At 43.1% G+C, this 12,731-nt stretch overlaps 1 protein-coding gene across 1 annotated transcript in view; it reads right to left on the reverse strand.

Moving 5' to 3' along the window:
- Positions 1-1,457: 1,457 nt before the first annotated feature.
- Mpv17l (MPV17 mitochondrial inner membrane protein like) overlaps positions 1,458-12,731 on the reverse strand; it is a 32,098-nt gene continuing 20,824 nt past the window's right edge. The window contains exons 4-6 of the mRNA XM_045161286.1: positions 12,037-12,107; positions 2,677-2,706; positions 1,458-2,150 (exon numbers count right to left, since the gene is read on the reverse strand). Of these exons, the coding sequence (XP_045017221.1) occupies positions 1,962-2,150; positions 2,677-2,706; positions 12,037-12,107 (290 nt within the window). The 3' untranslated portion in view covers positions 1,458-1,961. The remainder of the gene's footprint in view (positions 2,151-2,676; positions 2,707-12,036; positions 12,108-12,731) is intronic.

The raw sequence follows: 12,731 nt of genomic DNA on the forward strand, positions 1-12,731 counted from the left end.
GGATCTAGTCAGTGGTAGAGCACCTGCCTAGCGCATGCAAAGCCCTGGGTTCCATCCCTAGTACCACAAAAAGAATAAGAGGAAGAAGAAAATGTGTGTGCATGTATGATTCCAGTATCAAATTTGAGGTAACTATTTCTTTTGGTATAGTATGGATTAGTGTTCTTACTTACAGAAGAAAGGAAGACTTGCCAGGCGTGGTGGCGCATGCCTTTAATCCCACCAATCAGGAGACAGAGGTAGGAGGATTGCTGGGAATTGAAGGGTACCCTGAGACTACCAAGTTAAATCCAGGTCAGCCTGGGCCAGAGTGAGACCTTATGTAAAAAAAAAAAAAAAAAAAAAAAAAAAGCCAGGCGTGGTGGCGTACGCCTTTAATCCCAGCACTTGGGAGGCAGAGGCAGGAGGATCACCATGAGTTCTAGGCCACCCTGAGATTACATAGTAAATTCCAGGTCAGCCTGAGCTAGGGTGAGACCTTACCTCGAAAAACAAACAAACAAACAAAAAAAGGAATGAGACTTATTATTTGAGAATTTCAAGTCAACCAAACATTTTGTTTCATATATCTAAGAAATAGGGTGCATTAGTCAAGTGAATATTCTCAAAATTGAAAGACATTAATTAAAAAGTACTCTACATTAAAAATTACTAAAAAGTATAATATAAAAGTGGTTCATGGGCTGGAGGGATAGCTTAGCAGTTAAAGTGTTTGCCTGCAAAGCCAAAAGATCCAGGTTCGATTCTCCAGGACCCATGTTAGCCAGATGCACAAGGGGGCACATGTGTCTGGAATTCATTGGCAGTGGCTGGAGGACCTGGCATGCCCATTCTCTCTCTCTCTCTCTCTCTCCCCCTCTTTCTTTGTTAAAGTAATTAATTAATTTTTTTTAAAAAAGTGGCTCAAGGGCTGGAGAGATGGCTTAGCAGTTAAGCACTTGCCTGGGAAGCCTAAGGACCCCGGTTCGAGGCTCAATTCCCCAGGACCCATGTTAGATGCACAAAGGAGTGCACACATCTGGAGTTCGTCTGCAGTGGCTGGACCATTCTCTGGCGCGCCCATTCTCTCTCTCTCCCTCTCCCTTTCTCTCTCTCTGTTGCTCTCAAATAAATAAAAATAAACGAAAACAAATTTCTTTAAAGTGGTTCACACCTGTAATTCTCATACTTAGGAGGCTGAGGCAGGAGGGCTACAATGAATTCAAGGCCAGCCTGACCTAAACAGTGAGATCCTACCTTAAAAAAAAAAAAAAAAAACAGAGCCAGGCATGGTGGTGCACACCTTTAATCCCAGCACTAGGGAGGCAGAGGTAGGAGGATGGCTGTGAGTTCGAGGCCACCCTGAGGCTACATAGTGAATTCCATATCAGCCTGGACTAGTGTGAAACCCTACCTCAAAAAAACAAACAAACAACAACAATAACAAAACCCAGACCATATCAATAAAACATTCTGAATAGAGGACATCAAACATTCTTCCTTTTTTTGCTGATAAATACATATATTTCAGAATTTTAGTATTGGCATGATAATAAATTATGGAGTATTTGGTAGGAAACCCTGATTAATAGTCTAACTGATTGAATTCTGTATTAATAGAAATTTACCGTAAGGACTGTTTCGGTACAAAAGATAATCTGAGATTTTAGATTACAAATGTGAACAATTAAAAACGAGGTTCCAGAAATAAGCTGCCATTTAGACAGTAGGATAGAAAAGTTAACAATGCTACGATGTCATTCTGCACCCATGGTTGATCTCAGTCTGATCATTAGAGAAGTGAACACATTACATAAGGCTTTCAGACTACAACAGTAGGGGAAATGTTTGGATAAAATTTAAACTAATCCTTAATTTAAAAGTCACTGAGCATATGGAATGTAATTCTTCAAGGTGGATCATAACTGATAGGAAACCTCTCCACTGTAGGTGACTGGGGTGGGAGGGGAGAGGGACAAAACTTAGGGAGGAGTCCTGGACGTCTCACTGTCCACTGCCTCGGCCTCCTTGCTGTGAAGGAAGATGAACACCGACTTCAGTGTGCCGTCACCACTCTGCTGGGAATAGCACAGGAAGGTGGCCCAGAGGAAGCCACAGAGTCCAGTGTAGGCTGTCCTCCAGTGAACAGGAACAAGACTGAAGTTGGTCAGCTGGAACAGAGAGAAGCCTGTTAGGACTCAACAGAAACCACTATGAAACAATGAATTAGCTGTTCTTTTTTTTTTTTTTTTTAATTTATTTTCATGCTAGGTATGTGTGGTGGTTTGAATCAGATGGGGCCCCATACACTCCTATGCTTGGTCCCCAGCTGATGGCAACTTAGGTGGTGGAGCCTTGCTGGAGGAGGTGTGTCACTGGGGGTTGACCTTGGTGGCTTATTAGCCCTGGCTTGTCCATGGTAGTTCAGCTCACTCTCTGGCTGCTGTTTTCCACCTGCTGTAGCAGAGGGGACGTCCAGCCTCTGCTCATGCCATGCTTTCCCCTGCCATCATAAAGCTTCCCCTCAAGACTGGAAGCCAAAATGAAAACTTTCCTCCCATCAGCTGCTTTTGGTCAGGTGCTTTGTTCCAGCAACTCAAAGTTTGGCTAGAAACAGAAGGCTGGGCACATGCTAGGTAAAGGGTCTACCACTGAGCCCCAGCCCAGCCCCAAGATTCTAAAGAGTTGGAAACCCACCTGTACAAAAGGCCAGTACATCAGACCAGTCTGGAAAAAGAAACCCCTCGTTAGAATGCTATTAAGTCACATAAAACAAACACATAGTTCATTCAATAAAAGACTGTTCCGAATGAGCCAAGCTGACAGGGTGCCCAAGCAAGATCATGTTTCACACTAATTCAATTAAATCAAGACAACTTAAGGCCTCTACAAGTAGAGTGGAGAGTTGTGGAAAAGCTACTAGGTCCAAAACATTCTTATTAGTTATATTCACAGGTGCAGAATGAAAAGCCTGGTACCAATTCTGAAAGAAACTGGTACTTTAACATAATCACATATCTCTATGTACTGTAATTTCCTAGCAAGCACTGGTACATGTATGATGCAGGATATGTTTATCAATACAGGATCATCAATGAGTTCTTAAAATGATATACAGGAACATTCTTTATGGAATGACTCACAAATGATAGATTTAAACTATCTCTTGGTATAAGCTTAGCTGACATCTTTGGGTGCTGGAAGATATAGTGGTGAGGCAGTGTGGTATACATTTGTAATCCCAGCACTGAAGGGGTCAGAGAAAATGAGACTGAGCAGTTCAAGGCCAGCCCAAGTGACACAGTGCAATCCTATCTCAAAACAGAAGGCTGGGCTGGAGAGATGGCTTAGTGGTCAAGCGCTTGCCTATGAAGCCTAAGGACCCCGGTTCGAGGCTCCATTCCCCAGGACCCACGTTAGCCAGATGCACAAGGGGGTGCACGCGTCTGGAGTTCGTTTGCAGTGGCTGGAGGCCCTGGCGCGCCCATTCTCTCTGTTTCTCTGCCTCTTCCTCTCTCTGTCTGTCGCTCTCAAATAAATAAATAAAAATTAAATACATTTAAAACAGAAGGCAAAACAAAATATTTAAGATAGGTTTATTAGGCTTTATCCTGTACATTCCAACAACAACAACAACAAAATACCCTTCAACATTGTTAGGTTTTTTAGAAAGATGGAGGTCTTGGTATATAAATTATGTCTCAAAAAAAAAAAAAAGTTACAGGTTTTCAAAATATTTCTTTAGAATAATAGCACAGACTTATTTCTTTCTTCCTGATTGTATTTCCTGAAATGTAGTAGTATTTTATTTTTTGAGATAGGGTCTCACTCTGGCCCAGGCTGACCTGGAATTCACTATGTAGTCTGAGGTTGGCCTTGAACTCACAGCGTTCTACCTATCTCTGCCTCCTGAGTGCTGCTCTTTTTTTTCTTTTCTTTTCTTTCCTTTCTTTATTTTGTTTTCCGAGATAGGGTATCATTCGAGCTCAGGCTAACCTGGAATTCACTATGTAGTCTCAGGGTGGCCTTGAACTCACCGTGATCTTCCTACCTCTGCCTCCCAAGTGCTGGGATTAAAGGCGTGCGCCACCACTCCCGGGAATGGCTCAGTGGTTAAGGTGCTCACTTACAAAGCCTGCCAGCCCAGAGTTCAGCTCTCAAGCCATCCACTTAAGGGTCTGGTGTTTGTTTGTAGTTGCAAGAGGCGCGCGTGTGCGCACACACACACACACACACACACACACACACACGCGCGCGCGCACATGTGCAGGCATGTGTGTGCATGCACAAGTAAAAAATGAAAACAAAGCTGGGCATGGTGGTTCATGCCTTTCCCAACACTCAGGAGGCTGAGTTAGGAGGATCACTATGAGTTCAAGGCCAACCTGTAGTTACAGAGGAGGTCCAGATCAGCACAGGTTAGAGAGATCCTTGCCTCAAAACAACAAATAAAAAGTAAAGCAAACCAGTGCTGGGGATCAAAGCCCGGGCCTCGTACACGCCGAGTGAGTATTCTTCACCTGAGTTAGACCACCAGTTCTGCTGTTTCAAGTTTCTAAAATAAAGTATTTAAGAATTTGATACTTGAGCCAGGCATGGAGACACACACCTGTAATTCCAGCACAAAGGAGGATGTAAAATGCCAGGCCAGCCTGGGCTATATAAATTTTTTTTTTCAAAAAAAAAATTAAGGTTTTTTTTGTGCTTCCAAATGAAGCTTAGGATTTTTTTTTCCCTATTGCAGTGAAAAATGCCATTGGAATTTTGATGGGGATTGTATTAAATGTGCAGCTTTCTTTTGGTAAGATTAAAATTTTCATATTGATTTTTCTAATGCACGAACATGGGATGTCTTTCCATTTCCTGGTGTCTTCTGCAATTTGTCTTGAGCGTTTTAAAATTTTCATTGTAGAGCTCATTCACTTCCTTGGCTAGATTTTATTCCAAGGAACATTATTATTATTATTTTGAGGCATTTATAAAAGGGAGAGATTCTCTGATTTCATCCTCAGCAATGTTTGCTGTCAGTATGTAGGAAGACTACTGACTTCTATGTGTTTATTTTGTATCCTGCTACGTTGCTGAAAGTGTTTATTGGCTCTAATTGTTTTCTGGTAGAGTCTTTAGGGTCCTTTATGTAAAGAATCATATCATCTGCAAATCATAATTTGATCTCTTCCTTTCCAATTTGTATCCCCTTCATGTATCTATTGCCTTATTGCTATGGCTAAGACTTCCAGTGCTATGTTAAATAAAAGTGGGGACAGTGGACACCTTTGTCTTATTCCTGATTTTAGTGCAAAAATTTCAAGGTTTTCCCCATTCGGTATTATGTTGTGTGTATGTTAAGGGCTGGAGAGATGGCTTAGTAGTTAAGGTGTTTGCCTCCAAAGTCTAAGGACCCAGGTTCAATTCCCAGTACCCATGTGAACCAGATGCACAAGGTGGCACATACTCCTCTTTGCCACTCTCTCTCAAATAAATAAACAAAATAAAAAATTGAACTCCAGATGTATACACGATCATGTGCATGTGCCTTCCATGGGTACTGGGGAATTGAACCTGGGTCCTTAAGCTTCATAGGCAAGTGCCTTAACTGCTAAGCCATCCCTCCAGCCTTCAGCTCTTTTTCTAATGCATGTGTATGTGTGGGTGCATGTGTGAGTCCATGCATGTGCAGGTGGACATGTGTGCACATGCAAGTGGAGCACGGAAGGACACACATGTCCCCCTCAGGAACATCATCCATCTTTTTGGAAACAGGGTCTTTCAGCGGCCTGGAGCTTGCCAGTGAGACCAGCTACGTAGCCAGACAGCATCAGGGGGCCTCCTGTCTGCCTCTCCGGTGCTGAGATGACAGGAATGTGCGACCATGCCTGCCATTTTCACCCGGGTTCTAGAGATCAAACTCGGGTTCTCTGGCATGTGAGGCAAGCACTTTACCAGCTGAGCCATCTCTCTAGCCCCAGTGATCAGGTCTTGGTCTCTTACACATTCCACACAAAAAGGAATCAAGACTTTTTGATTACACACTCCCCCTTAAAAGGAACCCAGAGCTGGGTGTGGTGGTGCACACCTTTAATCCCAGCACTCAGGAGGCAAAGTACGAGGATCACTATGAGTTCAACACCACCCACCCTGAGACTACATAGTGAATTCCAGGTCAGCCTGGGCTATACTGAGACCCTGCTTGAAGAAAAAAAAACAAAAAACAAAAACAAAAAAAAAAACGGAATCCAGAGTCTAAGAAGTGCCTGATTTCAGGACTAGAACAGGGCAAGTTCAAGGTGCAAAATACAAGATGACTCTGGGACATCCTGTTATGCCAGGCACTAAAAAAATGTTTTGAGGCTGGAGAACTGGCTTAGTGGTTAAGCGCTTGCCTGTGTAGTCTAAGGACCCCAGTTCGAGGCTCGATTCCCCAGGACCCATGTTAGCCAGATGCACAAGGGGGCTCAAGCGTCTGGAGTTCGTTTGCAGTGGCTGGAGGCCCTGGTGCGCCCATTCTCTCTCTCTCTATCTATCTGCCTCTTTCTCTCTCTGTCTGTTGCTCTCAAATAAATAAATAAAAATAAATGAAAAAATATTTTTAAGAAGATGTTTTGTTTTGAATTTATTTTTATAATTTTTATATTTATTCATTTATTTTTGTGGCAGGATCTTTCTCTGCAGCTCAGGCTGGCCTTAAACTCATGACAATCTTCCTGCCTCACCCTCCCAAGTGCTGTGGTTGTGATGTAAGCCTTTACACCCGACTAAGGGATTGGGGAAAAAAATGAGAGTCAGAGTTTTAGCTCAGTCAGTAGCGTGTGTGTCTAGCACAAAGTCCTGGTTCAATCTCCCGAACTGCATAAACCAGGTGTTGTGATGCAAGCCAGTAATCCCAGTACTCTGGAGGTAAAGGCAAAGGTCAGGTCATCCTCAGCTACTCACTAGGTTCAAGGCTAGCCTTGGCTCCCTGTCTCAACCTGTACCCCAAAAGAGGCATGACAAGTACATGCAATTCCTCATCCTAGACTAGGCTTTCATGAAGGGAAAAGATATGATATAAAGGCTACTATATGATCAGTTAAAAAATGGTTATGAGCTGGGCATGGTGGCACACGCCTTTAATTCCAGCACTTGGGAGGCAGAGGTAGGAGGATTGTCATGAGTTCGAGGCCACCCTGAGTGAATAGTGCATAGTGAATTCCAGATTGGTCTGGGCTAGAGTGAGGCCATACCTTGAAAAACAAAAACAAATTTAAATTAAATTAAAATTAAAAATGGATATGAAGATACACTGAAGTATTGTTATTGTTAAATTTGCTGAAATGAACTAGGCTTGGTGGTGCAGGCCTAAAATTGTATCTATGTGGGAAGATGAGGCAGGAGGATTTCAAGGTGGGCCTAGGCTACACAGTGAATTCAAGGCTAGCCTGAACAACCTATGGAGACACTGTCTCAAAAATATTTAAAAAATTATGGGCTGGAGAGATGGCTTAGCGGTTAAACGCTTGCCTGTGAAGCCTAAGGACCCCAGTTCGAGGCTTGGTTTCCCAGGTCCCACGTTAGCCAGATGCACAAGGGGGCGCACGCGTCTGGAGTTCGTTTGCAGAGGCTGGAAGCCCTGGCGCGCCCATTCTCTCTCTCTCCCTCTATCTGCCCTTCTCTCTCTGTGTCTGTCGCTCTCAAATAAATAAATAAAAAATTTTTTAAAATATTAAAAAAATTAAAAAAGCTCTTTCCCCCTCCCACTTTGGTTTCTTGAAATAGTTAACTCACTATTTAGCCCTGGCTGGCCCCAAACTCAGGAATTCTTCCTCAGCCTTCTGAAAGCTGAGATTACACCTGGCTCTACATGTAACATTAAAAAAAAAAAAATTGGGGGGTGGGGCAGGCTGGAGGGATGGCTTAGTGGTTAAGGTGTTTGCCTGCAAGGCCAAGACCCAGGTGCCATTCCCTAGGACCCACATTAGCCAGATGCACAAGGGGGCACACACTTCTGGGGTTCGTTTGCAGTAGCTGAAGACCCTGGCATGCCCATTCTTTTTCTCTCTCTGTCAAATAAATAACTAAATGAAAATAATTTTTTTTAATATTTTTTGTTCAATTTTTATTTATTTATTTGAGAGTGACAGACAGAGAGAAAGACAGATAGAGGGAGAGAGAGAGAATGGGCGCGCCAGGGCTTCCAGCCTCTGCAAACGAACTCCAGACGCGTGCGCCCCCTTGTGCATCTGGCTAACGTGGGACCTGGGAAACCGAGCCTCGAACCGGGGTCCTTAGGCTTCACAGGCAAGCGCTTAACCGCTAAGCCATCTCTCCAGCCCGAAAATAATTTTGTTGAGCAAGATAAAGAGGCAGAGGGAGAGAGAGAGACAATGGGTGCACCAGGGCCTTCAGACACTGCAAACAAACTCCAGATGCATGTGCCCCCTTGTGGCGCATGTGCGACATTGCATGCTTGCATCACTGTGTGTCTGTCTATATGGGACCTGGAGATTCAAACATTATTTCTTAGGCTTCACAGGCAAGTGCCTTAATCTCTAAGCCATCTCTCAAACCCACATGTAACATTTTTTTTTTTGTTTTGCCTTTTTAAGTAGGGTCTCGCTCCAGCCCAGGCTGACCTGGAATTCACTATGTAGTCTCAAGGTGACCTCAAACTCATGGCAATCCTCTTACCTCTGCCTCCCAAGTGCTAGGATTAAAGGCCCTGGTACACCCATGCTCCTTTCATTCTCATTCTCTCTTGTGAATCAAAATTATTTTTAAAATAATAAATAAATATTAAAATAGTAATATGCATGAATGCCCATAGGCTCTATGATGTAATTGGAAATCTTACTCCTTCCGAAATACAATGTTATGTCACTGTGGGTGCACAATTTCTGCCCCAAGAGAAGTAACAAGGGTTCTAAGCACTTTTCTTTTGGAACTGACCCTGCATAGAGCAGTTTGGGGGAATCCTATGGCTTCAAATCCTTCTTGTGCTTCTAGCCATCAAATGAGCAGAACTGGTTCCAGGCCTCAGGACCAGTCAGCAGAAGATGCTAGAAGCAGTGCAAGTGAGAGTTCAATGTGTCTTGGCACTGCATTCTTCTCTCCCTCTCTTGCTTGTGTTTAATGGGGTGTGTGCTGTGTGCCCTTGCCTTGCCCCATGCACTCACCTGCTGTGGGGCACACTCACCTGCGGCAGCCAGAGCAGAGTTTTGGATGTCCCACTGAGCCCCTCTCACACCCGTTCTTATGTGAGCTAGCCTGAGCAGGAGTTTCTGATACCAGAGCTTGTCATTATTTCATGAGTCCCAGCAAGTCTTGGGTCTCTGCTCCCCTGTGGGGCTGGGGTTGCCGATGTGTGTGACCATGCCCAGGTCTCTACATGGGCCTTGGGGGGATCAAACTTGGGCTGTCTCTCAGGCCTGTGCACAAAGTACCCCTAACCACTGAGCAATCTCTCCAGCTTCCAGTGTTTTCTTGGCGCTTAGGTTGAATCCAGAGACTCTCACAATCTAAACAAAGGTTTCTACCAGGGAGAAGCTTCTACACTACCCTCACCAGCCCTGGGCCCTCCATGCTGTAGAGATTAAAGTGCATAGAAAGCTCTAGGCCACCTGCATATATCCTGCCATCCTGAAAATTTATTTGATTGTTATTAACAGAATCCAACTAGCTCTAGGCTAGAGATGAAAAACATCCCTAATGTTGCCAGGCCTTAAATAAGCTCCCACTGAATAAATGAATGAGATGTTTGTTGAACACAATGTGCACATTCCTACTGAATAAAGAGGACAGCGGGTGACTTGCTTCAAGCTTAGGAGTGGCCCTGGGAAATATTACCCTGCTTTGTAAACACCTCTGTGATATTAAGAAGGTTGTTTTCACTAGGACTTAGCAGGACGCACACCTGGTAACCCTGGCTTTGAAGGTGGGAATGATGTCATGAGCTCTCTCTTATTCTGCACCCCCTGTTTTGCAAATGGGCTTGGAAATTGAAAAATATAAATTATCACTAATGAGAAGAAACCTAATGAAGTCAGAAGTCATTGTGAACCTTGGCCAAAATGCAGAGGTGTTAATTCTTTCCTGCCCGTAAGAAGCAGACACTCCCTGAAATCCTCCTCTCATTCTTATGTCACAAATGGAAACTAAATACAGTGGTGCCACATGCAGTCTCACTCCTTGGGAGGCTGAGGCAGGAAGATTACCTGATCCCACAACTTTGAGGCCAGTCTAAGAAAGAGTGAGGTTGGTTTTCAAAAACAAAACATCAACAAAAGTTCTCTTAGCAAAATATTGGACTCTTGCTCCGACCAAACCGTAGCCTTAATTTAAGAGTAATTATGGGGACTGGGAAGATTGGCTCATTGGGGAGGTGGTCAGCTTGCCTGGAAGGCCTTCCAGCCTGGGTTCAATTCCCTAAATCACTCACGTAAACTGGACACAAAAAGTGGTTCAAGTATCTGGGGTTTGTTTGCAGCAGCATGAGGCCCTGGCATATCAACACACATATATAAATAAATAAATACAATTTTTAAAGAGAAGTTGTGAGGTTGGGCTGGAGAGATGGCTTAGCAGTTAAGGCACTTGCCTGTGAAGACTAAGAACTCAGGTTTGGTTCTCCAGGTTCCCATGTAAGCCAGATGCACAAGGTGGCACATGTATCTGGAGTTCGTCTGCAGTGTCTAGAAGCCCTGACATGCCCATTCTCTCCCTTTCCCTCTCTCTTTCCCTCTCCTTCTCTGTCTCTCTTTCTCTCCCTCCGTCTGTCTCTAATCAATAAATAAATATAAAGAGTACTGTGAAATCAATCAATCACTGTTGCTTAAGCTGGAAGAGGAGAACTACAAGTTCCTGGGCTACAAACTGAGTTCAAAACTGCCTCAGCAACTTTTTGAGACCCTATCTAAAAATTTAAAAAAAAAAAAAAAAACTGGGCTGGGGAGATAGCTCAGCAATTAAGGTGCTTGCTTGCAAAGCCTAACAACCTAGGTTTGAATCCCCAGTGCCCATGTAATACCCGATACACAAGGTGGAGTTCATCTGCAGTGGTTAGAAGCCCTGCTGTGCCCATTTTCTCCAATCCCCCATCTCACTTTTCTCTGCTTGCAAATAAATAAATAAAAATATTTTTAAAGCTGGGCATGGCGGCACATGTCTTTAATCCCAGTACTTTGGAGGCAGAGGTAGGAGGATCACTGTGAGTTCAAGACCACCCTAAGATTACATAGTGAATTTCAGGTCAACCTGGGCTAGAGTGAGACCCTACCTTGAAAAAAACAAAAAAATATAATTTTTATATATATGCATATGTATATATATAATATATTTAAATTAGGGCTGGAGAGATTGCTCAGTGGTTAAATCACTTGCCTGCAAAGCCTAAGGACCAGAGTTTGATTCCCCAGTACTCACATAAAGCCATATATGCACAAGGTGGCATATGCGCCTGGAGTTCATTTACAGTGGCTAGAGGACCTGGCATATCTGTTCTTTCTCTATCTGTCTTTCTCTCTTTCACTGTCTCTCAAATTAATTAATTAATTACTTTAAAATTTTTAAATTTTTTTTCTGGTTTTTCAAGGTAGGGTCTCTTTCTAGCTCAGACTGACTTGGAATTCACTATGCAGTCTCAGGGGGGCTTTGAATTCTTGGTGATCCTCCTTCCTCTGTCTCCTGAGTGCTGGGATTAAAGGTGTGTGCCACTACGCCCAGCTAAAAATTTTAAATTATTTTAAAGAGGTAGGGATATAACTCACTTATCAATGCTTGCCTGGCAAATGTCAAATCCAAAATTCAATCCTCAGTGCTTCTCTCACCAACACCAAAGTTGTATTAAAGCATATCTAATGTTAAAAATCTATATTAAAATAAAAGTCAAGCATACTGGTATATGCCTTTAATCCCAGGCAGAGGTAAGAGAATCTGTGATTCCAGGCCAGCCTGGGATTACAAAGTGAGTTTCAGGTCAGCTCTTTCTCAAGAAAAAAAAAAAAAAAAAATATATATATATATATATATATATATATATATATATGAAAAGATATTGATCACATTTTCAAAAGATTGTCTTACCTTATATGTATTCCAGAATTTCTGCTTCAGATCCAAAAATATGTCATCCTTTCCCTGGAGAATTCTCATACCTATTTATAAAATGACACACCAAAAGAATCTGAGAAGGAGAAAGACCACTGTAGGACAGTTTATATTCAAGGTTGACACCCAAAATACAAAGTATCCTACCATCACTCACTTACTATGTCCCTTTTAACCTCACAGAGAAAACAGAACATAATCTCTGTCCAAAACTGAATAAATTATAAAGGAATGGTAAATATGAAGTAAGAATAGCTGGTATAAGTTATAGAGAGCTAGGCGTGGTGGCGCACGCCTTTAATCCCTGCACTCAGGAGGCAAAGGTAGGAGGATAAGGTTAGTTCAAGGTCATCCTGAGACAACATAGTGAATTCCAGGTCAGCCTTGGCTAGAGCGAGACACTATCTCAAAAACAACAACAACAAAAAAAAGTTATAGCAGAATGATAGTTTTAAAACTTGGGGGGAGGAAGTTGGAAAGATGGCTCAGCAGTTGAGGCACACTTGCCTGCAATGCCTAACAACTCAGGTTCAATCCCCCAGTATTCATGTAAAGCCAGATGCACAGGGGTGCATGCATCTGGAGCTCATTTGCAGTGGCTGGAGGTCCTGGAATGCCCATTCTTCCTCTCTCTGTCTCTCGTATTGCTATCTCTCCCTGCTTGCAAATAA

The sequence above is a fragment of the Jaculus jaculus genome, chromosome 11 (assembly GCF_020740685.1).
Source record: "Jaculus jaculus isolate mJacJac1 chromosome 11, mJacJac1.mat.Y.cur, whole genome shotgun sequence".
NCBI lineage: Eukaryota > Metazoa > Chordata > Mammalia > Rodentia > Dipodidae > Jaculus > Jaculus jaculus.